The following is a 26,582-nucleotide window of genomic DNA, read 5'->3' as shown; positions in this document are numbered from 1 at the left end:
TCTGAACATCAGTCTGTACATCAGTCTGTACATCAGTCTGTACATCAGTCTGAACATCAGTCTGTACATCAGTCTGTACATCAGTCTGTACATCAGTCTGAACATCAGTCTGAACATCAGTCTGTACATCAGTCTGTACATCAGTCTGAACATCAGTCTGTACATCAGTCTGTTCATCAGTCTGAACATCAGTCTGTACATCAGTCTGAACATCAGTCTGTTCATCAGTCTGTACATCAGTCTGTACATCAGTCTGTACATCAGTCTGTTCATCAGTCTGTTCATCAGTCTGTACATCAGTCTGTACATCAGTCTGTACATCAGTCTGTACATCAGTCTGTACATCAGTCTGTTCATCAGTCTGAACATCAGTCTGTACATCAGTCTGTTCATCAGTCTGAACATCAGTCTGTACATCAGTCTGTTCATCAGTCTGTACATCAGTCTGTACATCAGTCTGAACATCAGTCTGTTCATCAGTCTGTACATCAGTCTGTACATCAGTATGAACATCAGTCTGTACATCAGTCTGTACATCAGTCTGTTCATCAGTCTGAACATCAGTCTGTACATCGGTCTGTTCATCGGTCTGTACATCGGTCTGAACATCGGTCTGTACATCGGTCTGTTCATCGGTCTGTACATCAGTCTGAACATCAGTCTGTTCATCAGTCTGTACATCAGTCTGTACATCAGTCTGTACATCAGTCTGTACATCAGTCTGTACATCAGTCTGTTCATCAGTCTGTACATCAGTCTGAACATCAGTCTGTTCATCAGTCTGTACATCAGTCTGTTCATCAGTCTGTTCATCAGTCTGTACATCAGTCTGTTCATCAGTCTGTACATCAGTCTGTACATCAGTCTGTTCATCAGTCTGTACATCAGTCTGAACATCAGTCTGTACATCAGTCTGAACATCAGTCTGTACATCAGTCTGTTCATCAGTCTGTACATCAGTCTGAACATCAGTCTGTTCATCAGTCTGTACATCAGTCTGTTCATCAGTCTGTTCATCAGTCTGTACATCAGTCTGTACATCAGTCTGTACATCAGTCTGTACATCAGTCTGTACATCAGTCTGTTCATCAGTCTGTACATCAGTCTGTTCATCAGTCTGTACATCAGTCTGTACATCAGTCTGTACATCTCTCTGTTCATCTCTCTGTCTCTTGTTTTTCTGCAGCTGGCTACGTGGGACTCGGTTCACGGTCTGAACGGGAGTCTGAAGGAGAGTCGCATAGAGAACGGCATGCAGGGAGTGACGGTGAAAGTGGTCACTTTACTGGTAGGTGACACGAGATGTTCAACAGTTTATTTGATCACATTTCACTGCCATAACCATTCAGTCCGCAACAGTAAAACTACTCACAGTACAAGTAATCAGAAGATACTTGTGTTAACGTGCATGTGGGAGATTAAAAATAGCTTTCATCCAATTAAAGAGTTTCACAAGTTACGCAGTCTGAGCTGCAGTGTCAGTGAAGCTACAGAGGATGAGATGAGAGATAAAGTGAGATTAGACACAATACATCCCAATGACTTTGAGATGTACTCCTACAGTACTATGCATGTACTAGATGTACAAGGATGCATCTGTGCAGTGGCGGCTGGTGGAACATGTTCTAGGGCCATCCTATCAATTTCAGCAAACATCCCAGTATGATTTAATGATTTAATAATCACACACGACCAGCTACAGACACACACGACCAGCACAGACACACACGACCAGCTACAGACACACACACGCTACCAGCTACAGACACACACTACCAGCTACAGACACACACGACCAGATACAGACACACACAACCAGCACAGACACACACGACCAGCTACAGACACACACACGCTACCAGCTACAGACACACACTACCAGCTACAGACACACACGACCAGATACAGACACACACAACCAGCACAGACACACACGACCAGCACAGACACACACGACCAGCACAGACACACGCTACCAGCTACAGACACACACGACCAGCTACAGACACACACAACCAGATACAGACACACACAACCAGCACAGACACACACAACCAGCACAGACACACACGACCAGCTACAGACACACACGACCAGCTACAGACACACACGACCAGCACAGACACACACGACCAGCACAGACACACACGACCAGCACAGACACACGACCAGCACAGACACACACGACCAGCTACAGACACACACGACCAGCTACAGACACACACGACCAGCACAGACACACACGACCAGCACAGACACACGACCAGCACAGACACACACGACCAGCTACAGACACACACGACCAGCTACAGACACACACGACCAGCACAGACACACACGACCAGCACAGACACACACGACCAGCACAGACACACACGACCAGCACAGACACACACGACCAGCACAGACACACACGACCAGCTACAGACACACACGACCAGCTACAGACACACACGACCAGCACAGACACACACGACCAGCACAGACGCACACGACCAGCTACAGACGCACACGACCAGCACAGACACACACGACCAGCACAGACACACACGACCAGCACAGACACACACGACCAGCACAGACACACACGACCAGCACAGACACACACGACCAGCACAGACACACACGACCAGCTACAGACACACACGACCAGCACAGACACACACGACCAGCACAGACACACACGACCAGCTACAGACACACACGACCAGCTACAGACACACACGACCAGCACAGACACACACGACCAGCACAGACACACACGACCAGCACAGACACACGCTACCAGCTACAGACACACACGACCAGCTACAGACACACACGACCAGATACAGACACACACAACCAGCACAGACACACACGACCAGCACAGACACACACGACCAGCTACAGACACACACGACCAGCTACAGACACACACGACCAGCACAGACACACACGACCAGCACAGACACACACGACCAGCTACAGACACACACGACCAGCACAGACACACACGACCAGCACAGACACACACGACCAGCACATACACACACGACCAGCACAGACACACACGACCAGCACAGACACACACGACCAGCACAGACACACACGACCAGCTACAGACACACACGACCAGCTACAGACACACACTACCAGCTACAGACACACACACTACCAGCTACAGACACACACACTACCAGCTACAGACACACACACACACACACACTACCAGCTACAGACACACACACACTACCAGCTACAGACACACACAGACTTTGTGTGCGGAATTTAAATTTGTGTGCACAAAGAGCATATGGTTTATGAAGACTATGCATTGAGCTGCGTTCCTGACATGGTAATAATTGTACAATAGCTCTCCTAAATGTAAATGTAATCTCAGTTTATGATGCATAATTGCTTCAGGGATTCATTTATATATTATCTGAATTACTGCCAATTTGCATTCACGTCTCAGTATGAATAACACTCATTATGAATTTGTCTATTGTACACATAATTCAATGCGATGGCCTATAAGTACACTGTTAAGAAGATACTTTATGAAATCTCAGCCATTCACTGGCTCTCCATGTGACTCCATTCAAAATGTATTGCCGCACATGACCTCGATCCAGACACAAGTTCACTTTGCTCTCTGAAGCTGCAGTCAGTTGAACGCAGTAAAGTAACTCTGTTTTTGTTCTTCGGTGCTGAGGCTTTAATGTTTGACAACACCTCTCTCTCTCTCTCTGTCTCTGCAGGAGGATCCTTTCGTCATGGTGGCAGAGAACATCCTCGGGCAGCCCAAGAGATATAAAGGCTTCTCCATCGACGTCCTGGACGCCCTCGCCAAGATTCTGGGCTTCAAATATGAGATCTACCAGGTGGGACTGAGTTTAGTTCAGGTGTCATCAAACATCTAATGCACACAGTCCAGATGAATGAAGGAACTCCGTCCTGATTTAGGTTTAAGAGGCTTTTGTGGATGATGATGAGATTGGTTTGTCACTTTTGAAGCATCAGACTGCGCGTGTGAACACACGTGTGACGCTACATTATAAATGTTTAAAGAAGTGCAGAGACATCTCATCAAATCACATCATCCTTCTGCACTGCTCTCATGTGCTCATAACCTTGTGATCATAGTGTTAAAACATGTTGTTTTTCACTTTATTCAAACCATGGATGGATGACTGTATGAGCCTCACGGGCCCAGGGCTCACCGACAAAATACCAACTCAAAGAGATACTTACCAACCAGGAAGAGCCTCAAAATGACCAAAAAGAGTTAAAATTACTATGACAGGCGACCAAAGAACGACAATGAGATACAAAGCAACTGTGAAGAGAAACAAAAAATCAACATTGAGACCAAAACAGCTGCAAAGAGACACAAAGAGACTCACAATGACCATGAAACGGGAATACAAACTACAAAGAGACACAAAACAACTACAGAGACACACAAAACAACTACAAAGAGACACAAAACAACTACAAAGACACACAAAACAACTACAAAGACACACAAAAAAACTACAAAGACACACAAAAAAACTACAAAGACACACAAAACAACTACAAAGACACACAAAACAACTACAGAGACACACAAAACAACTACAGAGACACACAAAACAACTACAAAGAGACACAAAACAACTACAGAGACACAAAACAACTACAAAGAGACACAAAACAACTACAGATACACACAAAACAACTACAAAGACACACAAAACAACTACAAAGACACACAAAACAACTACAAAGACACACAAAACAACTACAAAGACACACAGAACAACTACAAAGACACACACAACAACTACAAAGAGACACAAAACAACTACAAAGACACACACAACAACTACAAAGAGACACAAAACAACTACAGAGACACACACAACAACTACAAAGACACACAAAACAACTACAAAGACACACAAAACAACAGCAACTATGAAAAAGTGGAAAATAGAGACTCAAAATCTACCAGGAGACAGTATTTGGTGGGTCGTAGCTGCATCACATTGTGAGAATTTGCTTTCTGACACTGTCTTTGGTGTCCAAAGCTTATAAGTGTCTGTTGATGGGTGAGTGTCACATTGATACAGAACCACATGTTGTATCGATGACTCCAGCCGTGTTGAAGCCTGAGTATTGGATGAATAACTACAGTTTCATTGTATTTGATCATGAGGTTGAACCTTGGTGGTAGCTTTCTGAGCTGGTGACATGAACTCACTAAAGTTACGAATCTCTCCTCCAGGTGGCAGACAGTAAATATGGATCTCAGCTTCCCAACGGCTCGTGGAACGGCATGATCGGTGACCTCATCAACAAGGTAAAGCTGGAATGCAACTGGCGGAGGAGATAAAGGGTCACATGGTTCACTAGAAACGGACTGTTAACACAGGGTCATATTGTGTCCCTGCTGGCCACCAAAACATGAATACTTGTTGCTGATTGGCTAAACACCACCTGTCTGCCCCTCCCTCCTCCTCCTCCTCCTCCTCCTCCTCCAGAGAGCCGACCTGGCGGTGTCGGCCATCACCATCACACCAGAGAGGGAGAACGTGGTCGACTTCAGCAAGCGTTACCTGGACTACAGCGTCGGCATCCTTCTGCGAAAACCTGAAGAAAAGATCAACATCTTCTCTCTGTTTGCACCCTTTGACCTCGCCGTCTGGGCCTGCATCGCCGCCGCCATCCCCGTGGTGGGAGTGCTCATCTTCCTGCTCAACAGGCTGCAGGCGCTGCGCTCCTCTACCCAGAATGCACCGCCAGGCCAGCCCCACAACGGCGGCGTGGGGTCGGGCTCCCTGCACAGCGCCATCTGGATTGTCTACGGAGCGTTCGTTCATCAAGGTGAGAGGAAAGACGCTCGTGAACTCAGACGATTACAATCATTCGTTTCCATTTCTGATTCAACGTCAGTATGTCCAACAATCTCAACACAGTCTTCCACGAACACTTTGTGTCTTTGCATCAACTTGGTATATTATTGCTTCACGTTTGGTGTAACCGCACCATCGCAGGTTTGAAAACACTGAACCTTTCCCTGCTCACTACTTTAATTACGTCACTTTTAAAGCTGGGCCGCATCAGCATTTCAATTTAAAAAATCGATCCATTTGAAAGAAAAATGTGTGGAAACCTTTTGCATCGACTTTAACTTTGGTGAACTTTGACCAACAAGTTTGCTCAGTTGACGAAACACAAATATGATGAATGCTAATGTTGCTCTGTGCCTAACATGTTCGTAGTTGTTGCTGAATAGGTTAAAAAGTCAGACAGTCGTTAACATTTGCTGATGAACACAGTTCAGATCAGCTACGTGTCTCATTGTGCTGATCTTTTAAAATGTTCTCACGGTGAAGCAGCTCAGTGTTTGGCTGAAACCAATCAGGGCTGATCACAGCAAAGGGAAGATGATCTGCCTTGTAAAGACGGATTTCAATTTGATTTCGGGGGAGGGGAGGCTTTAATTTGGAGCGGTTACACGGATTACACAGCAACAGCAGAAGGGAAACAATAATCACGGGAGGATTTGTATCGCGTCTGAAATATTTAACAGAGAAGCAGAAACAAGGACATCAAACTTGAGAGTGCTTAAATGAATCAGAGGGAGGCTTATATTACACAGAGCTCCAGGAAATGTAAGAGTGATGTAATAAACGTAGGTTTTCTGTGTGGGAAGGTTTGTGGATCCACTTTGTTCAACCCCGTCTCTTGTAAAACACCGTCCAATGCAACTAAACTACATTCTCAACTGCGTTTCGAGGGAAACATATTTTCTCCAGGATTGCAGTCGAAGTTTTAAACACGTGGTTGACGTAAATTCATAATTCACAATGCAGTTTGGTTGTATGAGGATGTTGTTTTTAGGAGACAGAGCTGCTTTGTTGCAGTTGAAAGTATTGATAAATGCAACACAAACACAGTAAAACGTTTCAGGATTAAACTTTGAGGAGTGTTATGAAGCCGACTCTCATATTTGTGCTTCTGTACTTGTGAGGACCTTCACTGACTTAATAAATATTCTCTAACAACTAACCTCGTCCTAAAACATTATTCTAGTCCAAACACTGAAATGAGGCCAAACCAATTTCCAAACAATAACCTTTCTCTCCTCTAAAGTTCTCCTCGTCTTTAAAATGTCAACAATTTGGCTGAAAAATCTTTTCCATAAAATGTTATTTCTTCTCTTCCAAAATAATCTCAGTTACCAAAAAATGTCCGAACCTTCCAGAAGGGTCTCGCTTTCCAAAAAACAAAAAGATCTCACCCTACAAAAGGTCTCACTTACCAACAAAGGTCCTCTAAATACCTGTACGTCCTCACCAGGACTTCCAAATGTCCTCCTGCAGGACCTTCCACCGCCATCAGCAGACTGTTGGAGGAATCTCTGTTGACGAAGAACAAGTTGACGATGATTGATACTGTCCTCACTTCCTAACGTGTCCTCACTAAATAGAACTAGCCTCATCTTTCAAAAGACATGAGTCATTAGTTTCCCAAAATGTCCTCCCTTTTTAAAAGTGTCCTAATCTCAAGGTCTACAACTCGACTCTGTCCTCAAAAAGGTAGAAGAAGAAGAACACACACACACACACACACACACACACACACACACACACACTTTCCCAGCAGAGGCACCCAGCTGCATCTATTATGGTCTGGCTGGTTGCCTGGGAAACCTTTTAGACCTAACGGGGTTGTGATTAGATGCAGCAGCTCCGCTCGCTGTGATGAAGCAGCGCTCTCTCTCTCCTGCTGCTTGACTGCTGGTCACCTGTAACTGAGAGGTCACAGGTTTGAATCCCCACTGCGTGTGTCCTCTGAAACACCTGAGTGTTCTGAAGCTGGACTCTCAACACGCAGCAGCTCTCAGATCAGTTTACAAAACACCTGTACATCTGTGATTAATGACCTGGATGTAGTAGTCACCTGTGTGTGTGTGCGTGTGTGTGTGTGTGTGTGTGTGTGTGTGTGTGTGTGTGTGTGTGTGTGTGTGTGTGTGTGTGTGTGTGTGTGTGTGTGTGTGTGTGTGTGTTTGTGTGTACATGTTGAAGAAACAGTGAACAATCTGTTATTTCCACTTTATTTGACCGGACAAGAGGGAGCAAATTAGTAGAGCAGATTGTCCTTGATAACAAAGAATGAATCAATATCTTTATTCTGACCTCACTGTATTCATGAATGAGTTTAAAAACACAAAGTGTAGTCGTTGCACGATTCAAACCCGGCCTACGATTGAGATTTACTTTCCTTAAATACAAAATAAATTATAATCTACAGGATGAAGGGAGCTCTCTTTAAAATGCCGTCTTCAATATTCCATACAGTTCATAAAAATGACCAACAATAACACAGAAGAATATGAATTCCCCGAAAAGGATATTAAAACAAACACACTGTTGTGATCAATCTTTAAAATGTTACTTTTTCATTTTCTTGCTAATACTGCAGCTCTTGATATTCCTGCATGCAGCCAAGACCAGAAACATAATTTTATTTTCTATTTTTTCTGTTTTTTGAAACGACCAGAAACAGACGTCCTCTCTTGGTTGAAAGTCCACTCTCGGTAATGTAGGACTGTATGTGTGTGTGTGTGTAGGTGGGGAAGGCGTGGTCGGCTCGGCGGCCCTGAGGATCGTCATGGGCAGCTGGTGGCTCTTCACCCTCATCGTGTGTTCGTCCTACACCGCCAACCTGGCAGCGTACCTCACCGTGTCACGCATGGACCACGCCATACGGTGAGACACACACACACACGCACACACACACACACACACACACATGCACGCACGCACACAAAGATCTCTGATGGGCAGCTAAGAAAGCGTCAATGAATCAGTTTAGAAATGATGTGAAATTGTGTTTCTGATGAAGTCTGATCACGCCGATGCTTTCTTGTTGACATGAAACAAAAGGTTCCCGGCTGGAATCGAACCAGTGACGTTGTGGTTACGTGGCAGCATGAATGTTTGCAGATACGTTCATAATCTCAGTCTGTTTTAACTAGAATATAATAAGTAACGCTGTATCTGAGTTCCACATCTTCGTTCAAACTTTAGAATTCAGTGAAATTGTCTTAACTTCTTGGTACAAAACCAATATTTTTACCATTTCTTCCCTTTTCTGTTTGTTACATCTTTAATCATTTCTTTATAGCTTAATCTTTTTAATGAGTCCATGAACAGAATCCAATCTGTTTTAATTAACTTATTTACAGATTTACACATAACATTATAATATTATGAGTTAACACTGAGGCCATGCACTCTCTTAGAGTTTAAGAGGATTGAATACATTTATATTAAATTAAAGACAAACATAAATACGTTGTATGCTGATTCCTCCGCAGGCTTTTACAGTTCAGTAAAAGTCTGCATTTCTGTGGAGGAATCAGCTGTTGTTGGAGCTCGTTGTGCGAGCAGCAACTGCCAAGCCAGTTAGCCGTACATGCTATTCCGAGCTACGAGCAACAACAGTCATTGCCTCGTTGCTTTTAGATTGTAATGAGAAGACACGCTGCTTCGGTTTACTTCTTCCGTTTGGCAGCCTTGAGAGACCTTAGTCTGTAAGTATGTCTGCATGAAGCATGAAAAGATGTACGAAGATATATTACCGGTATATTCGCGAATGCAAATCGCAGTTAGCATTTCCCCATTGGCGGTAATGTTAAAATTAGCTTAGAAGCTAGCGAGTCAGACATGTTATGATGTTCAGAGAAGAAGACAACTTTAGTACTGTTAAAAGCATCTTGCCGTTCAACGGGGACACCTGCTGCTTATAGACCAGTGCAGCTTATCTGTGTGCCGGTGCGGCCTATACACAGGTGCGCTCTATAGTCCGGGAAGTACGGTACATCGTCGTGTATTTTTTGTCTTGTGTATGAATACATAATGTTATCTCTCATTTTCAATCTAAATGTAAGAAACAGTAAGTTCACCTCCATCTCTTTTATTCTCTGAGAATCCAAGCTGACATTTCCATCAGCACATCGCGCCGCGGTGACTAAGTGAGGGCCGAGTAAATGCTGAGCACTGAGACTCGGCGGTTACAGACATTCAATGGATGCTGAAGTGGAGATTTGCATTTGATGGAGACTTCTTTAAAGCCTCCTCGGACGGCGGGGAGTCTTCCTCCTGACTGGAAAAGCATCTTTGCCGGATGATGTTTCCTCCTCCCTGTGTGAAGCCTGTCATCACTGCAATATCACACTCCATCACAGAGCGGCCGCTGTCCTGCAGCACTGTGAACCTCTTCACCGCTCTAATGGAAGCTTTCATTGAATCCTGACGTCCAGCTGAGAATCAGGATGATTGACACGTTACAACAGCTTTCATAGGACGCAGGATATTAGTGTATGTCACGGCTTACTGTTTGTAAAATCCCTGTTCGTGTCGTTTAATCCAGGGTCTGGATGGATGATGTCATTATGCATCACAGGGATGCACAACACAATTCAGTAGTCGTCCATTTCCAACACAACAACCGCACGACAAACGAAAGAAGAAGGTTTATTCCTGTAGTGCTGTCTTTTTGAATTTGCATCATAATGAATGTAAACGATCCTCTGAGATGGTCGACATCTTCACACTGAACACGAGGACCTCTGACTGTTTGAGCATCGTGACGTGAACACAGACTCCTCCTCTCCTCACTGTTCTTAACTCATGCGCTGACTACAAATACATCACAACATTTTATTTCTGAGTGTTTTACTTTCAGCTCTTCGTCCTCTGATTATTTTGGACGATGACGTAACCGGACATCCAGCTAGTGCTGTTGTTAACGACACGCTGCTGCTTGTCCACAGTATCTACGATGTTACTGACTTTGAATCTAACGTTAGCTTCATGCTAGCATACCGTTAGCTCTCTGGCTGGTAGCTGAGTGAAAGGGCTCAACGAGAACTAGAGCGGACTAGAAGTGTCTCCCGTCGCCGTGTGTCATATCTGAGGTCCGTCCTGTTTACTGGAGCGGTGAACAGCGTTTACATTGCACCAGCATGTTATGGGATGATTGATCCAGGTGTTACCGAACCCTCGGGACTACCACGGACCAGTGAGCATTACAACCGATCTGCTCTGCCCCGCAAAGACGTAGAGAGAGCTTTCAGATGTCTTCAGTGTCTGAAAGTGTTCTAAATATGATGTACCATCTTGTTTTTAATGCCTGTACCATTATACTGTACATTTATCATTTTGAGATCCGAACCAGCGTCCGTACCGAGCAGACGCTTCAGCAGCGCAGGGAGATAAACACCACGCAGCAGCAGCAGCAGCATACAGGAGAACAATTACAAACCCGCCAGCAACATCCAAACCATTTGAGCTTTTCCTGAGATTAAAAGTGAGAGAAAACGAGTTCAAGTGAGCGGAAGTACATTTAAAATCACACAAACATAAAAGTCCAACGAAGATAAAAGTTTAGAGAAAAACATTCAAGTCACGCTCATTAGTTATAAACACTTAAAACATTGTGTTTGGGCAAATAGACATTCATTCAACAACAATAAATATATTACATCTGTTAGCTCAGTGTGTGTGTGTGTGTGAGCGTGTGTGTGTGTGTGTGTGAGTGAGCGTGTGCATGCGTATGTGTGTGTGTGTGAAGCCACTTTCCGCCACATTTCTTTGTGACTTTATGCTTTTCAGAATCTACTGCTTCGTCTTTTTGCTCAGTTCGTTTGAAACGTTATTTCCTCTCAAGTGGTTCCAAGTAAATATAGAATCGCTGCAGAGAGAAGAGACAGAACCAGATGAATTTAAACACACATCTGAAATCTGTCTGAAACAAAAACACATCACATTATTTAGTTGTCCTCCGTCTTTATTCCAGAAGAGAAGCTGCCGTTTAGTTCACTTCATTTCACTGAATCAACTACAAGCAACGACCCTCAAACACAAGGCATTGTGGGTATTTCTAGGCTTCTCCCTCTTTTTGTTCAGAATCAGAAGCAACATTTAAATATTGATCTGCAACGAGTCGTTTGAATCTGATTCAGGTGCAGCTTTCACCGGTCCGTTTGAGAGGAATCATGGTTCATAGTGGCTTGATTTTGAACACAAGCTGTTAATGTTCATTCATTTAAGTTGAGTTAAAAGAAGAGAATCTCGATTGTCACTTTACAGGTTGATCTTCTTCAAACTCATCCGTCTGTAGCGGATAAATGTAAAAGTACTTTATTTTAAATTGGAGCTTTTATTCATTCACAGAGAAACAAACGGCAGAACCGATGCCCAGAAATAAAGAAATGAAGAAGAATATGAATCAAAAGGGCAGAAAACACACCTGTGCGTCTGAGAGGGATCCTGTTTGAAGCCAATTCCAGATCAATTACTCGACTGTTAATGATGTTTTTGGATGAAGGTGTCGAGTCGCCCCGAGGGAGACACGCTGACTGGATTACACTCCATACGTAAAATCCAATTAGACTTCATCTCTAACCTCCAGCAGCGCTGCAATTATCCAATTAAAGCTCTGCCGTTATGAAGGTTTCAGTCGACGGCGTCCTGACAGCAGCACGTCTTCATCCGGTAACAACGAGCACAATTAATATGGAATGAATGTGAACATCAAGAGCAAATCCAATCCACCATATTAAACATCACGTGAGCGATTGATCCCGCCCACCGGGAGAACGGGACGTCAGTCTGAGCTGCACGATGAGGTCGTGAACCTGAACCTCCGGGTAGACCCAGACCTCCCTCTGAATCCCTGACGGGTCCCATCGGCGTCCGACCAGCTGCTGCACGAATGCGTTGCGTGTCACCTGTCATTGTAATAAACCGCTTGTTAGTAGAACCACATGTTCAGTCGGAGCTCATCAACACTTCGTGACTCTCGCTTCATTCAAACTGTGTCAGAGATTCGTCCTGATTCTGTTTCCACCACATTATTTCTGTCAGATTGGAAGTTTTTTTAAACACATTTAAGCCTTAAAAATGTCTTTCAATATGGTTTCTATAAACAAATTAGTTTGTAACTAAACATTTTTAGTTTTTAATTCAGATGTTTACGGCTAATTTTCTCTCGTCCAAATCATCTAAAATAATAAGTATCACAAACATCCCAAAACATCTAAATGAATGTTCCATCGTTTTACCAGAATAAAGAGACACTGTTGTGTTTTAGGGTTCACATTGTTTCATTCATCTAAAATCATGCAGTCACAGTTTTATATACATCCAAGTGACACAAAAAGTCCTGAAAACAGAAACCATCAAAGACATTTACATAAATATCCATTGATTTCTGTTAATAAAGAACACGACTCATATTGTACATGATGGGCTTTTAAAATTCAATCATCATTTTTCAGAGCGAGCTTCGAATGAATCTTGTTTTATTTTCACCTCTACTTTTGTTTATTAGAAAAATCAATATTCTTGCCGGTGTTTGTTTTGATGAAATGCTGCTGCTGTTGTTTCTTATTAAAACAAGAAACTGTGTGTTGTTCAAACATCCCGAGGCAGCTGGAGAAAATAATTATTTGGTCTCGTGGGCGTCGTTGATTAAAAACCGGTCTCCCAACTCTTCAGTTCTCAGGCTTCAACAAAAGACCTGAGATCAGTTTATTGCCACATATGTTCTCTGAAGAAGTGATAGATTATATTTACAGCTTTCAAACCAACGTGAACAGAACAGCTGACATCCTTAAAATACAAGAGATAGAAAACATAACTGAGCAGCTCAATGAGTACATGAAATGTGAAGCTTTGTGATTTTGTCTTTAAATGCTCAGAAAACCTCACAGTTTGGTTGTGTTCGGTTAAACTGGAGCGGATTCTAAATCGAATCAAATCAACACTACAAAACTCAACAATCAGCAGCTCGACTTATCAAACTCATGACGAGATGTCCAGAAACAAAGACAAAAAGCTCCTCACTCGTGGTCTTCGTTGTCCTCCAGGTCGTTCCAGGACTTGGCGCGGCAGATGGACGTGGACTACGGCACCGTGAGGGACTCGGCCGTCTACGACTACTTCAGGAACAAAGGCACCAACCCTCTGGAGCAGGACAGCACCTACGCAGAGCTGTGGAGGACCGTCAGCAAGAGCAACGGCATGGACTTCTCCGTGTCCAGCCCGTCCGAGGGCATACGCAAGGTGTGTGTGTGTGTGTGTGTGTGTGTGTGTGTGTGTGTGTGTGTGTGTGTGTGTGTGTGTGAATTCCCCATGGAGAAAATTACATTTAATGTACTCTTGTGATCAATCTTAAAATGTGACTTCAAAATGTTTATATATGATTAAAGATTAGATGAAGTCAACTTGTTGCTAATACTTCAGTCCGTGATATAAGATCATTCAAAGTTTCCATGATGATTTTTATGATATTGGTATCACAGAGAAATGTCCAAATACTGATAACACTAAAGTCTAATTATCCATATTGTGGTTAAAGAAAGACTGAAAGAATAGATGCGTGTAGTTCCACTATGTATTGAAGACCCCTCTTTGATAGGTAGACGTCACTCAGAGACGCTAGTCCCCTCTTGGCAGTTTCTTTAAAAAATCTAAAAGCACATTTGCAGTCATATACTGTTTAAAGACCTTAAACGTACATTTTCTATTCCATTTGACTTTTTTTCAAAATGACCAGAAACACAAGTCCAGACTTGGTTAGAATAGCATGACGGTCCACTGTTGGTAAGGTAGGAGAGTGTGTTGTGTGTGTGAAGTGAGGTAGTGTTACCTAAGTTATATAGCGACCGTTCAAATGTGCCTAAAAAGCACCTCATTCATAGGTCAAATCAAAAGAATCTAACTCTGACATCAATCAACAAACAAACATGGACGTCATGAAGAATAAACGACTCTCCTCGTCTCCTGCATCAACGACACACACACACACACACACACACACACACGTATATATGAATTATATTTGCATTTGTAATCTTCTTGTCTGAGACTCTTGTTTGAATTGTGAGTTAATGAGCCGGTCTGTCAGTCACAAAGTGTGAGATGTGAAGTGTGTTTTCACTGATTCATGATGATTTTCACAGGCTGTTTAGTGTGTGTGTGTGTGTGTGTGTGTGTGTGTGTGTGTACACATAGAGCTGTATTGTCAGCACACACAGACACTCTTGTTTTATTCACAGTGGGCAAACACACAAAGACACTCCTCTGTTTACCCATTACTTAACTGCAACAGCGGTGTCACAATACACCGATTAGTGAGGCTGTGTGTGAGTGTGAGTGTGTATGTGTGTGAGTGTGTGAGTGTGTGTGTGTATGTGTGTGAGTGTGAGTGTGTATGTGTGTGAGTGTGTGTGTTTCTCTGCTGTACATTATGATGCTCATAGATCTCCCAAAGAGCCGATGATAAATTAGCGTTGTAGAAGAATGGGCTCCATTAGTGAACTCTCTCTCTGTGCTCTGCGACGTTGTCTCTGCTCTAAACCTCAGAGTTACTCACGCACACGTTCTAATCAGTTTGATCGATATTGTCGAGCGCGTTCTTTTCCAACAGAGTCGCTCGGCTTGTGTTTTGGATCAGAGTCACAGATCAGATCAGCACAGACGAGAAAAGGAGCAAATATAACGTGATATTAGTAACCGATCATTGATGATCCTTACTAACAGATACAGATGTGTGTGTTGTTCCACAGCTGCTCTACAAGGATCCAGATTATTTATTATTATTTAATCTACTCTGAAGTCAGTAAACCATCAAAAGTACTAAATGTTGTACTTTTACTTTGTTAAAATAATTTATAGTTTTGTCTTTAAAAAAAACACCATTTAAATGATAATGAAATGAAAGATTGTATTTTTATGAGAATTATTATCTTTAATGAAGTATAATAATGTGTTTAGAGCTTGTGTTAGAAGGTACACATAATTCATCTCTAATATCTATTTTATATTCATGTGAAAACATCTCCTTCAAACTACTGGATTTATTCTAGTTTATCACTAAAACTACATTTTACAGATGACATGTGAACACATCATGATAACGTTATAATGAACCTTCAGCCAGTACTCATGTTCACTGAGCAGAGCCCGAAGGCATCATAGTGTAACTGAAGTGAACCGCTGTTGGTTAGCCGTTAGCGGTGCTGTTACGTTACTAGCTCTCCTCCTGTTGGTTAGCTGTTAGCGGTGCTGTTACGTTACTAGCTCTCCTCCTGTTGGTTAGCTGTTAGCGGTGCTGTTACGTTACTAGCTCTCCTCCTGTTGGTTAGCCGTTAGCGGTGCTGTTACGTTACTAGCTCTCCTCCTGTTGGTTAGCTGTTAGCGGTGCTGTTACGTTACTAGCTCTCCTCCTGTTGGTTAGCCGTTAGCGGTGCTGTTACGTTACTAGCTCTCCTCCTGTTGGTTAGCTGTTAGCGGTGCTGTTACGTTACTAGCTCTCCTCCTGTTGGTTAGCTGTTAGCGGTGCTGTTACGTTACTAGCTCTCCTCCTGTTGGTTAGCCGTTAGCGGTGCTGTTACGTTACTAGCTCTCCTCCTGTTGGTTAGCTGTTAGCGGTGCTGTTACGTTACTAGCTCTCCTCCTGTTGGTTAGCTGTTAGCGGTGCTGTTACGTTACTAGCTCTCCTCCTGTTGGTTAGCTGTTAGCGGTGCTGTTACGTTACTAGCTCTCCTCCTGTTGGTTAGCTGTTAGCGGTGCTGTTACGTTACTAGCTCTCCTCCTGTTGGTTAGCTGTTAGCGGTGCTGCTAACATTACTAGCTCTCCTCCTGTTGGTTAGCCGTTAGCGGTGCTGCTAACGTTACTAGCTCTCCTCCTGTTGGTTAGCCGTTAGCGGTGCTGCTAACGTTACTAGCTCTCCTCTGATTGGTTGTTCAGAATGAAACGTGATCAGAGATCAGAGACTAGAAACAGAAAGAGGACGTGACGAAGAAGCTTCTGTGTTAGACTCGTTCATTTTAAATTTTCAGTTACCGTTTATTTTACACTTTTATTCATCGGCCCTATCGTTAATAATAATAAGAAATATTATGTCTGAGATCTGTGTTCAAACAACAAACTTTATCCAACAGTGAAATGATCCTCCTGTCTGATTTGACCCTCCTTGCTTGCTGTAGTTGTGCTCAGTTTTCCCAATGAATAACGAAACGCCCGTTGGTTGGTTTAGTGACGACATCGTGTTCTCAGCCCTCAGATATTAACGCCTCGATGTCTTCACTAACTGATAAACACTTAATGGACTAAATACTCCCAGAATTTACCTGTACGAGTATTTTCTTTCTTACTAAAAAAAAGATATTTTAATTTTTGCTTCATAAATCTGTTGTGTGGGCAAAAAGTTATTCTTTTTTGGAATGACTCATTTCACACAATTCATAAATGTCTCCGATTGTCACACCTATGTTGTTGTGTTCTTTAAGAAGAAGTGTGTGTGTGTGTGTGTGTGTGTGTGTGTGTGTGTGTGTGTGTGTGCGTGTGCGTGTGTGTGTGGAAACAATTACCAGAGACAGCGAGCAGGTTGATGTGCAAACTGCTGACACAGTGAAAAACACCCTCATCCACTTACTTTCCCCCCGCTGATGCTTTTATACGAGCGTTGTCACCTCCTCCTCATCCTCCTCCTCCTCACAGAGGGGAGGACGCACCTCCTTTGATAAAATGAAACACGAAGGACAAATACAGCATGTATACAGCAATTCATGGAGAAACAACAATGACGGGAAACTGAAGTGACAGTCGGTGTTCGACGGTAGAGAATATCCAGAGCAGTGCTTTTATTTTGAAGCTTCTACGTGGACGTAATTATGGTGCGAGAAGAGCAGGAAGTCACGATGCAACAACACAGGAAGGAACCAATGACATTCAGCTTTAGCAACAAACAACAACAACAAACACATGAGAAACGAAACAACAACAGAAGAACATTCCTTTAGTGTATTGTTTTAAATCAGCATCATCAGAGAACATGGCCGACATCTTCACATGAAGAACTCAACATGAGGAACTTCATCTGTGTTTGAGTCCACCAGAGGCCTGCTTGATCCTGGACCACCGTGGATCCAGGTCTCTGTGAAGACGTGGGCTCAACACTCACCGGCCTCCCGCTGCTGTCAGACAGCCAGGATGCATGCTGGGTGATGGAGTAGCCTCAGGTCCTAGCTGGGTTAGCTTAGCATCTCTCCTCCGTGGACGTTAGTTTGGTGTCGTTTGGTCCGGCAGGTCTCGCTGCTTTTCATCTTCACACTTCCTGTTGTGACGAACACGAAAACAACAACATGCAGAGAAAGTCACGGGAGCCACCGGCCTCATGACGTGTTCATGCACCACCTGTAGTATAATGTAGTAGACAGTAGTATAGTGTAGTATAATGTAGTATAGTGTAGTATACAGTAGTATAGTGTAGTATAATGTAGTATACAGTAGTATAATGTAGTAGACAGTAGTATAGTGTAGTATAGTGTAGTATACAGTAGTATAGTGTAGTATAATGTAGTATAATGTAGTATAGTGTAGTATAATGTAGTATACAGTAGTATAGTGTAGTATACAGTAGTATAATGTAGTATAATGTAGTATAGTGTAGTATAATGTAGTATAGTGTAGTATAATGTAGTATACAGTAGTATAATGTAGTATACAGTAGTATAGTGTAGTATAATGTAGTATACAGTAGTATAGTGTAGTATACAGTAGTATAGTGTAGTATAATGTAGTATACAGTAGTATAATGTAGTAGACAGTAGTATAGTGTAGTATAGTGTAGTATACAGTAGTATAGTGTAGTATAATGTAGTATAGTGTAGTATAATGTAGTATACAGTAGTATAGTGTAGTATAATGTAGTATAGTGTAGTATACAGTAGTATAGTGTAGTATAATGTAGTATACAGTAGTATAATGTAGTATAGTGTAGTATAATGTAGTATAGTGTAGTATAATGTAGTATACAGTAGTATAATGTAGTATACAGTAGTATAGTGTAGTATAATGTAGTATACAGTAGTATAGTGTAGTATACAGTAGTATAGTGTAGTATAATGTAGTATACAGTAGTATAGTGTAGTATACAGTAGTATAGCGTAGTATAGTGTAGTATACAGTAGTATAGTGTAGTATAATGTAGTATACAGTAGTATAGTGTAGTATAATGTAGTATACAGTAGTATAGTGTAGTATAATGTAGTATACAGTAGTATAGTGTAGTATAATGTAGTATACAGTAGTATAGTGTAGTATACAGTAGTATAGTGTAGTATACAGTAGTATAGTGTAGTATAATGTAGTATAGTGTAGTATAGTGTAGTATAATGTAGTATACAGTAGTATAGTGTAGTATACAGTAGTATAGTGTAGTATAATGTAGTATACAGTAGTATAGTGTAGTATAGTGTAGTATAATGTAGTATACAGTAGTATAGTGTAGTATACAGTAGTATAGTGTAGTATAATGTAGTATACAGTAGTATAGTGGAGTATACAGTAGTATAATGTAGTATACAGTAGTATAGTGTAGTATACAGTAGTATAGTGTAGTATAATGTAGTATACAGTAGTATAGTGTAGTATAATTCTTCTTCTTCTTCTCTCAGGCGAAGAAGAGTCCGTACGCCTTCCTGTGGGACATGGCGGTGCTGGAGTACGCCGCCCTGACGGACGACGACTGCACCATCACGGTGTCGGGGAACGGCATGAGCAGCAAAGGCTACGGCATCGGCATGCAGCACGGCAGCCCCTACAGAGACCTCTTCTCTCAGAAGTAAGCGAGGGGGGGAGGGGCACCAAACCTCCCCCGGAGAGAAAGGCCACTCTGAACCCTCTCACCGGTCTGACATGTTTACACGCAGCTCCACGGGGACTCGGATGTTTTTAGAACTCGTGTGGTCCGCGTGGCTCCCTCTGCTCGGGTTGTTTTAATTTCACCATTGAAGAAATGCAGAAAGTTATTTGTGATGAAAGAGATGTGATGAGGCAGCACATCTCATGTTGCCGGCTCTCTTCCTGCTCTGTGCTCGTACTGAACCTGATGGCTGTTGTGTTTGCAGAAGGTGTTCACGCTGGAAACAGATGAAGCTTTTCTTCTCTTGTCAGCTAACAAAGTTAAGGATGAAGCTTTGGGGTCTTTGGATCCTCTTCGTTGCCGTTCAGTCTTCATTATCGGCCCGTAAAGTTCTGCGCTGTGAGCTCGGAGTCCGTCTGAGGCGATTACTGCCGGCTTCATGCCAACGAGGGGCCACTCGTCGGATGAGAAGTGTCACGCTGACTTATGATGGGGGGGGGAAGTTAAGCGTGAGCAGAGAAAACACCTCCACCAGAGTTAAATCAATAAAAACGTTCCTCGCTAGAAGTCAAATTAAGCTGACATGAAAGGAGCTTCGGGCAGAACGGAGTACTGACGGTGCGATGCGTCGACAGGGACGAGATGCTGACGCCTCCACCTCAAAGGCGTCTACCTTTTATTCTTTGCTTTAATTACGTCCTTCGGTCTGCGTGGAACATCGTCTCAAAACACAAATTGATCCCGGTGCGAGTTTTAAAAAAGGAATGGTGTCGATCATTTAGCGAGTCTCCACATGATGACATCATGAGGCAACGCATAAGCTCCTCGAGATCACGAGACCTTCTCATCCGTCTCGCATCCATCGGCAGACAGGAAGTGAGACAGAAACACCCGTCGACCTGCTGGACGTGGAGACGTTCACGTCTAACAAACGTCGTTATTCATGACGAGTCTCCATCAACATCCTGTCGTCGCAGGTCTGCTCACGTCAAGTAGATCTGAACATCAGGTGAGTGAAGATGGCTGCTGTCTAAATCTCCAGCATGTTGTGATTCACTCAAGCGTGCAGATTCTAAAATACTGAACTGGTCCTTTAAAGCTGAAGAGACTTGAGAAGTTGAGGAGTCCAATGTCAGCAAACAGTTTGATCTCAATACTCAGATATTCTGTTCATCCGTTGGCTTCCTATTAAAGCGTTTCATCTGCGGTTTGCTGAGTTGCAATGAAACTTCTCTGTGTGGCGTCCGGCTCAGCAGGAAGTGAGAGCAGCTCCGTGATTTGCCGTGAGTCAGCCGGGGCTCCGAGTCCCGTGATGTCGGGAGGAGGGCGGCGATGACTCGGCGGCCGGCCGGCGGGGAACCCGTTTGATGTCACGCCAACACAGAAACCCGCCGTGTCACTTCCTGTCAAGTCTCTTGATTGTGAGATTTGAGCAGCAGCAGCAGCGTTAATCCAGACGTTAACTCGGAGCACCGCTGTGCTGCTAGCGGTGTTAGCAGAGCAGCCGGGCCGAGGGGGAACCGGGCTCTCTGAACCGCGTCGTCGTCCTGCAGGATGGAACTGAATCACCGTGAAGGAAACGCTGCTGCTGCGTCTTCACCTCACTCATCATTCTCATTCTTCTCACTTGTTTGTAGTTTTTATTCAGACCTCTGAATCGCTGCCGCGTCTTTAACTGTTTCAGGAAGATAGCGACAGAAAAGATGGTGACCGGCGTCGATTCAACAACGCTGACATCGGCACAATCCTTCGGTCGACTTGTCAAACGTCGAGGAACATGTTGGACGATTGGTCCGTTGTGGATTGAAAACCATTTATTTTCACAATCAACACTTACAATATACTTTGCTGTTTCATTTGATCTTCATTCAGGATTCAGTAAAACGCCGTCTTTACCTTTCTAGCAGATGTAACACTGGCAATGAGGAAGACGTTGAGCAGATGATGAACTTCAGAGGCATTACTGAACACCACATTCTCCACCACGTTAACCAGCTTCTTCTTCTTCTTCCTCCTCTTGCTCAGGATCTTGGAGCTGCAGGAGAAAGGCGACCTGGACGTCATGAAGCAGAAGTGGTGGCCTCGCGCCGGCCGCTGCGACCTCAACGGCCACGCCGGCGCCCGTCCCGACGGCCGCTCCCTCAAGCTCCACAGCTTCGCCGGCGTCTTCTGCATCCTGGCCGCCGGCCTGCTGCTGGCCTGCCTGGTGGCCGGGCTGGAGGCTTGGTGGAACGGCAACCGCTGTCGCCGGGAGCAGCCCAAAGAGGTGACCGAGCACAGGGCCCGGCGGACGGGCCGGCGGGGGGAAGACACGGCCGCGCTCTACTTTCAGGATCCGGACGCAGACGCGAGCCCCGACTTAGTGGAGCTCCAGTACACCCAGCTGTAGAGAGGGTTCAGGGTTCAGGCAGCAGGACAGAGCAGATGTGCTTTGAGCCACATCGGCCACTGATTGAAATCAAGTTTGGTCTCTTATTATTACCCGTCCTCCATTCTATTATTTTATCCGTCCATCGCCCCCCCCACCTCGTCTTAAACCTGCAGACACCAGAGCTCATCTGTGTAGAGCACGCAGCACGCTGACATCACGTCACTCATCGACCTCAGCGGCTCGTCAGCAGCAGCAGCCTCAGTCCACACGTGTCTGTTAGCGTGTGCTGCGTGTTCCTCTGATGAACAGCAGAGGAACACGCAGCACACGCTACTGATTCATCCACAGTGTGCCGGCTCCGTCACACTTTGTGGACGTTTTCCACGTCGGCGTGAAATCTGGACGAGACGTCAGGAGACAAACAGTCATTTATCAGTGACGTCGTCACAGTGATGTCGTCACAGTGACGTCGTCACAGTGACGTCGTCACAGTGACGTCGTCACAGTGACGTCGTCACAGTGACGTCGTCACAGTGACGTCGTCACAGTGACGTCATCACAGTGTCACACTGTGATGACGTCACTGTGCACGTCGCTCTCTTTCCTTCATGAAAGGAACCAGCGGCGCTGATCGTTCCACCTTCTGTTTAAAGAGGAACGCTTTCACCTCGTCGATATTAAAGGAAGCGTCTGATAACTGACACGAGTTCAGTGCAAATATCGAGTAACGGTATTAAACTGTTCTGTCATCACAAAGGTCTTGATGATGTTGTTCAATGATATTTCTTAAGCAGCGCGCTGCAGTAACTCAGCACTTCTTCTTCACGTGTAATCTCAGTTAAAGTTGTTTATTTCAGGCGGTGAAACGTTCTGCGTTGTTGTTTGCAAAGATAAAATGAATGAAACAGAGAACAGAAGCTTCATCAGACCCAGTCAGTGTAACGTACGTTAGGTCCTCTATCTGGACCGGAGGCTCAACCTTTGCTCGTCGCGTGAAACACAAACTGAGCTCAGATCTGCGTCCTGCCTCCACACGGCAGCGCTGCCCTACGAGCACACGGCTCAGCAGGAGTCTGCGAGCGGACGGATCCTGAAGTAGAGTGTGAGCAGGCGGTGCACGTCCACCATCCGTCCATGTGTGTCGCTGTCACGTCTTCCTGCTGGTTACGTGTCACTGTGGACGCCGTGTTCTCTCCCTTTGTTGTTCACTCTGTCTGTGATCTCGTGCAGGTTACTAAGGATTACAGACTGGCAAGGGTTTCTGGTCCATTGACATATAATGACATTACAACTGCTTCATCGGAGGGGAGGAGGGACATTTGGACAGACAGAGAGAGAGGCTGGGATGAAGCAGCAGCTATTGATCCAGGTCAGAATAGACCTCCTACACATAACTACAGACTCACCTCATAACTCTGTGTGCAGCGAGGACTCGCTGACTCATGCAGGACTTTGATTTCAGTAGGAAGACATTCATGAACTCCTACAAAGCTCCATTTCAACCATTGATTCACGTCAAAGATCAAACATCCAATAATCTTCATGTGTCGTCACTTCAGACTGTCAGAGGTCGTGATGTCACACGAAGCGTCTCCTGAAGTGCAGCGTCTGCGTTTCGCTGTTAAACTCTCCGGTCGCTCGTTAAAACTCACGATAAACACAAAGGAGTTCTGATCACAAGCGTTTGATCTCAACACAAAGTGGACACGTCTCTTCATTATACGACACCGTAATGAACAGCGTCAGTAGAACCCTCCGGGTTCTTCTAGAACCGTTCTGTTTCTGTGTTTCATCCTTTAACTGTGAACACATCTCATCAGGACCTCACTGTTACATGTTCACCCCAGAACACGCTTCAGTGCCTCTAATGCACCACATGATGAAACCCAGCGCTGCACAGAGCCTGATACAGCTACTGCTGGTTAATAACAATAATTATAATCTTGTGATTATAGGTGCTGATCACTGAAGGCCTCACACAGCGACTCATATTGACAGAAGAGAAGAAGAGCTTCTATCTCTGACCACACTGTGACTCAGTGATCTGCTGACACACGACAGATCAGGGCTAACCTCTGGAAACAATGAACTTCCTGTTGCTGCTTCACAATAAAAGCCTCCCTGTTGGTCGGTTGAAGTCTTTTAACTTGAAGCAGCAGCAGGAAGTGTAAAAGACTGTTTAAAAAGACAGATTACATCTAAAAGAGGAGATAACTTCCTGCACTGCGACATCAGTGTGTGTTACTACACGGTTACTACGCGGTTACTACGCGGTTACTACGCGGTTACTACGCGGTTACTACGCGGTTACTACGCGGTTACTACGCGGTTACTACGCGGTTACTACGCGGTTACTACACGGTTACTACACGGTTACTACGCGGTTACTACGCGGTTACTACGCGGTTACTACACGGTTACTACACGGTGTAAATGTGTCATGTGCATTGTTCTGAATATCACTTGTTCCCTGTGAGGAGCTACTGTGACTAATATCATCGGACCTCTGGAGTTGTGAAGGGAATCCAATGCTGGAGCCAAGACGCGTTCAGGGACGCCACGTCTGCTAAGAGACGCCGAGTCAGCAAATCTGCTTCTGATTCAACTGTTCTGTAGAGAAAGGATTCTCTCAAACGCACCACGAAGAACATGAGATTAGTCTGCAGAACAACAACTTCTCCCAAAATATAACAAGTCATGTTTAGGTGAGGAGAGAGAGGAGAGGAGAGGAGAGGAGGGACGGGAGGAGAGGAGGGACGGGACGGGAGGAGAGAGAGGAGAGGGGAGGAGGGACGGGAGGAGAGGAGAGGAGAGGGGAGGAGGGACGGGAGGAGAGGAGAGGAGAGACAGTACGGGAGGAGAGAGAGGAGAGGAGAGGAGGGACGGGAGGAGAGAGAGGAGAGGAGAGGAGGGACGGGACGGGACGGGAGGAGAGGAGAGAGAGGAGAGGAGGGACGGGAGGAGAGGAGGAGAAGGGAGAAGTTTAATATATAACACACAGAGACTCAGTTTCTTTCCAACATTTGTCACTCTTGGACAAATGTTGGAAATGTAGATTATATTGTTTGGAAAGTTTTGTAAAATCAATTATCAATGAATGAAATTCAACTTGCTTTTTTATGCTTTATTTCATGATAACTGTTCTGCACTGAAGACGGGTTCTAGGTCGAGTCATGAAGGTTCTGTTTCATAGAGGAGCAGAACTTCACGTTACAGAGAACATGAAAGCTGCTCTGGGGTCAGAGGGTCAGACTCTGAGATGAAGTCCTGCAGCAGGAACACGATGCTGACTCAGCAGCAGCCGCTCACGTCTCCAAACACTCCGACACCAACGTCTGCGCAGCAAACCGCCGTCGCTGCGTTTGGCTCCAGCATCGTTTCCTCCAGACATCAAACCTTTAGGAGTCTCTGGCCAAGTTTGATTTCAAGGTGCACATACAGATTTGGTTTCTGTGGCCTCGGTTCCCCCCCCCCCAAAATAAACCAAGAGTCTGTCCGATAGGGGACCAGGGCCACGTCCTGAAACCATGAGAATGCATGAGGAGCACCAGCAGACCTGAAATCAGTCTGAGAAACCGGCCCATCGCCAATCTCAGCCTCTGTGTCCTCTCCTCCCTCCCTCCCTGTCTCTCCTCTGTCCTTCCCCCCACTCCTCCTCTTATAGGACAAGGAGGTGAACCTGGAACAGGTGCATCGTCGTATGAACAGTCTTTTGGACGAGGACTTGGCCCACAAGCAGATCCCCGGCCCCTCTATCGAGATCTCTGCGCTGGACATCGGCAGCATGCAGCCCAGCCAGGCGTCTCTGATGCAGGGCCCGGAGTACCGCCACTCGGCCTCGGGGGGGGGCCTCCTCGCTGTGACCACCTTCCTCCCCGGGAAGGGGAGGGGGCCGCCTCCTCCTCATCCCCACCCTCACCGTGGGGGGACCCTCGGCAGGACGCTGGCTCTGTCCCAGGACCCTGGCACCACCCTGCACCACCCGCTCAGCAGCACCAGCCTCAGCAGCACCATGCAGTGCAAACACAGGGCCCCCAACGGGGGGCTCTTCCGCCAGAGCCCTGGCAAGACCCCCATGCCAATGTCCTACCAGGCAGTCTCCGCAGGACCCATACCCGAAGCCATTGAGGCCACCCACAGTACCTCCATCTAGAGATAGAGGGGGGTAGAGAGGAATTATTGTAGAAGAAGAAAAACAAACAAACGTGTGTAAAAAGTAAAAAAAAAGATTTTGTATCTCACTTCCTGTTCTGAAAAAGCTGATGTTACAAAAAAATAACAGAAAAAAAGATGGCGGGTGTAATTTTTCTCTTGTACATATCTGTAAATACCAAGAGAACGAAGTGAGGGTAAAGTGTATTTTGAATATTCTCAATCTTTGAAGTTGAGTTATAAAAAACAAACAAAACAAAAAAATGATATATATATATATATATATATATATTAAATATATGTATATATTTAAATATATATATATTTATATATATATTTAAATATATGTATATTTGTATATAT

At 44.6% G+C, this 26,582-nt stretch overlaps 1 protein-coding gene across 1 annotated transcript in view; it reads left to right on the top strand.

The window, feature by feature from the left end:
• LOC306795233 (glutamate receptor ionotropic, delta-1-like) overlaps positions 1 to 26,220 on the top strand; it is a gene marked incomplete at both ends in the record, with an annotated part of 197,423 nt that extends 171,203 nt beyond the window's left edge. The window contains 9 exons of the mRNA XM_079293676.1: positions 1,187 to 1,288; positions 3,744 to 3,866; positions 5,255 to 5,329; positions 5,511 to 5,853; positions 8,606 to 8,744; positions 13,913 to 14,108; positions 19,509 to 19,675; positions 21,722 to 21,962; positions 25,732 to 26,220. Of these exons, the coding sequence (XP_079149802.1) occupies positions 1,187 to 1,288; positions 3,744 to 3,866; positions 5,255 to 5,329; positions 5,511 to 5,853; positions 8,606 to 8,744; positions 13,913 to 14,108; positions 19,509 to 19,675; positions 21,722 to 21,962; positions 25,732 to 26,220 (1,875 nt within the window). The remainder of the gene's footprint in view (positions 1 to 1,186; positions 1,289 to 3,743; positions 3,867 to 5,254; positions 5,330 to 5,510; positions 5,854 to 8,605; positions 8,745 to 13,912; positions 14,109 to 19,508; positions 19,676 to 21,721; positions 21,963 to 25,731) is intronic.
• Between the last annotated feature and the right edge of the window lie 362 nt (positions 26,221 to 26,582).

The sequence above is a fragment of the Melanostigma gelatinosum genome, assembly GCF_949748355.1.
Source record: "Melanostigma gelatinosum genome assembly, chromosome: 21".
In the NCBI taxonomy this organism is placed as follows: domain Eukaryota; kingdom Metazoa; phylum Chordata; class Actinopteri; order Perciformes; family Zoarcidae; genus Melanostigma; species Melanostigma gelatinosum.
The sequence above is the reverse complement of the archived record's forward strand: the minus strand, read 5'-3'. Positions and strand labels throughout refer to the sequence as shown.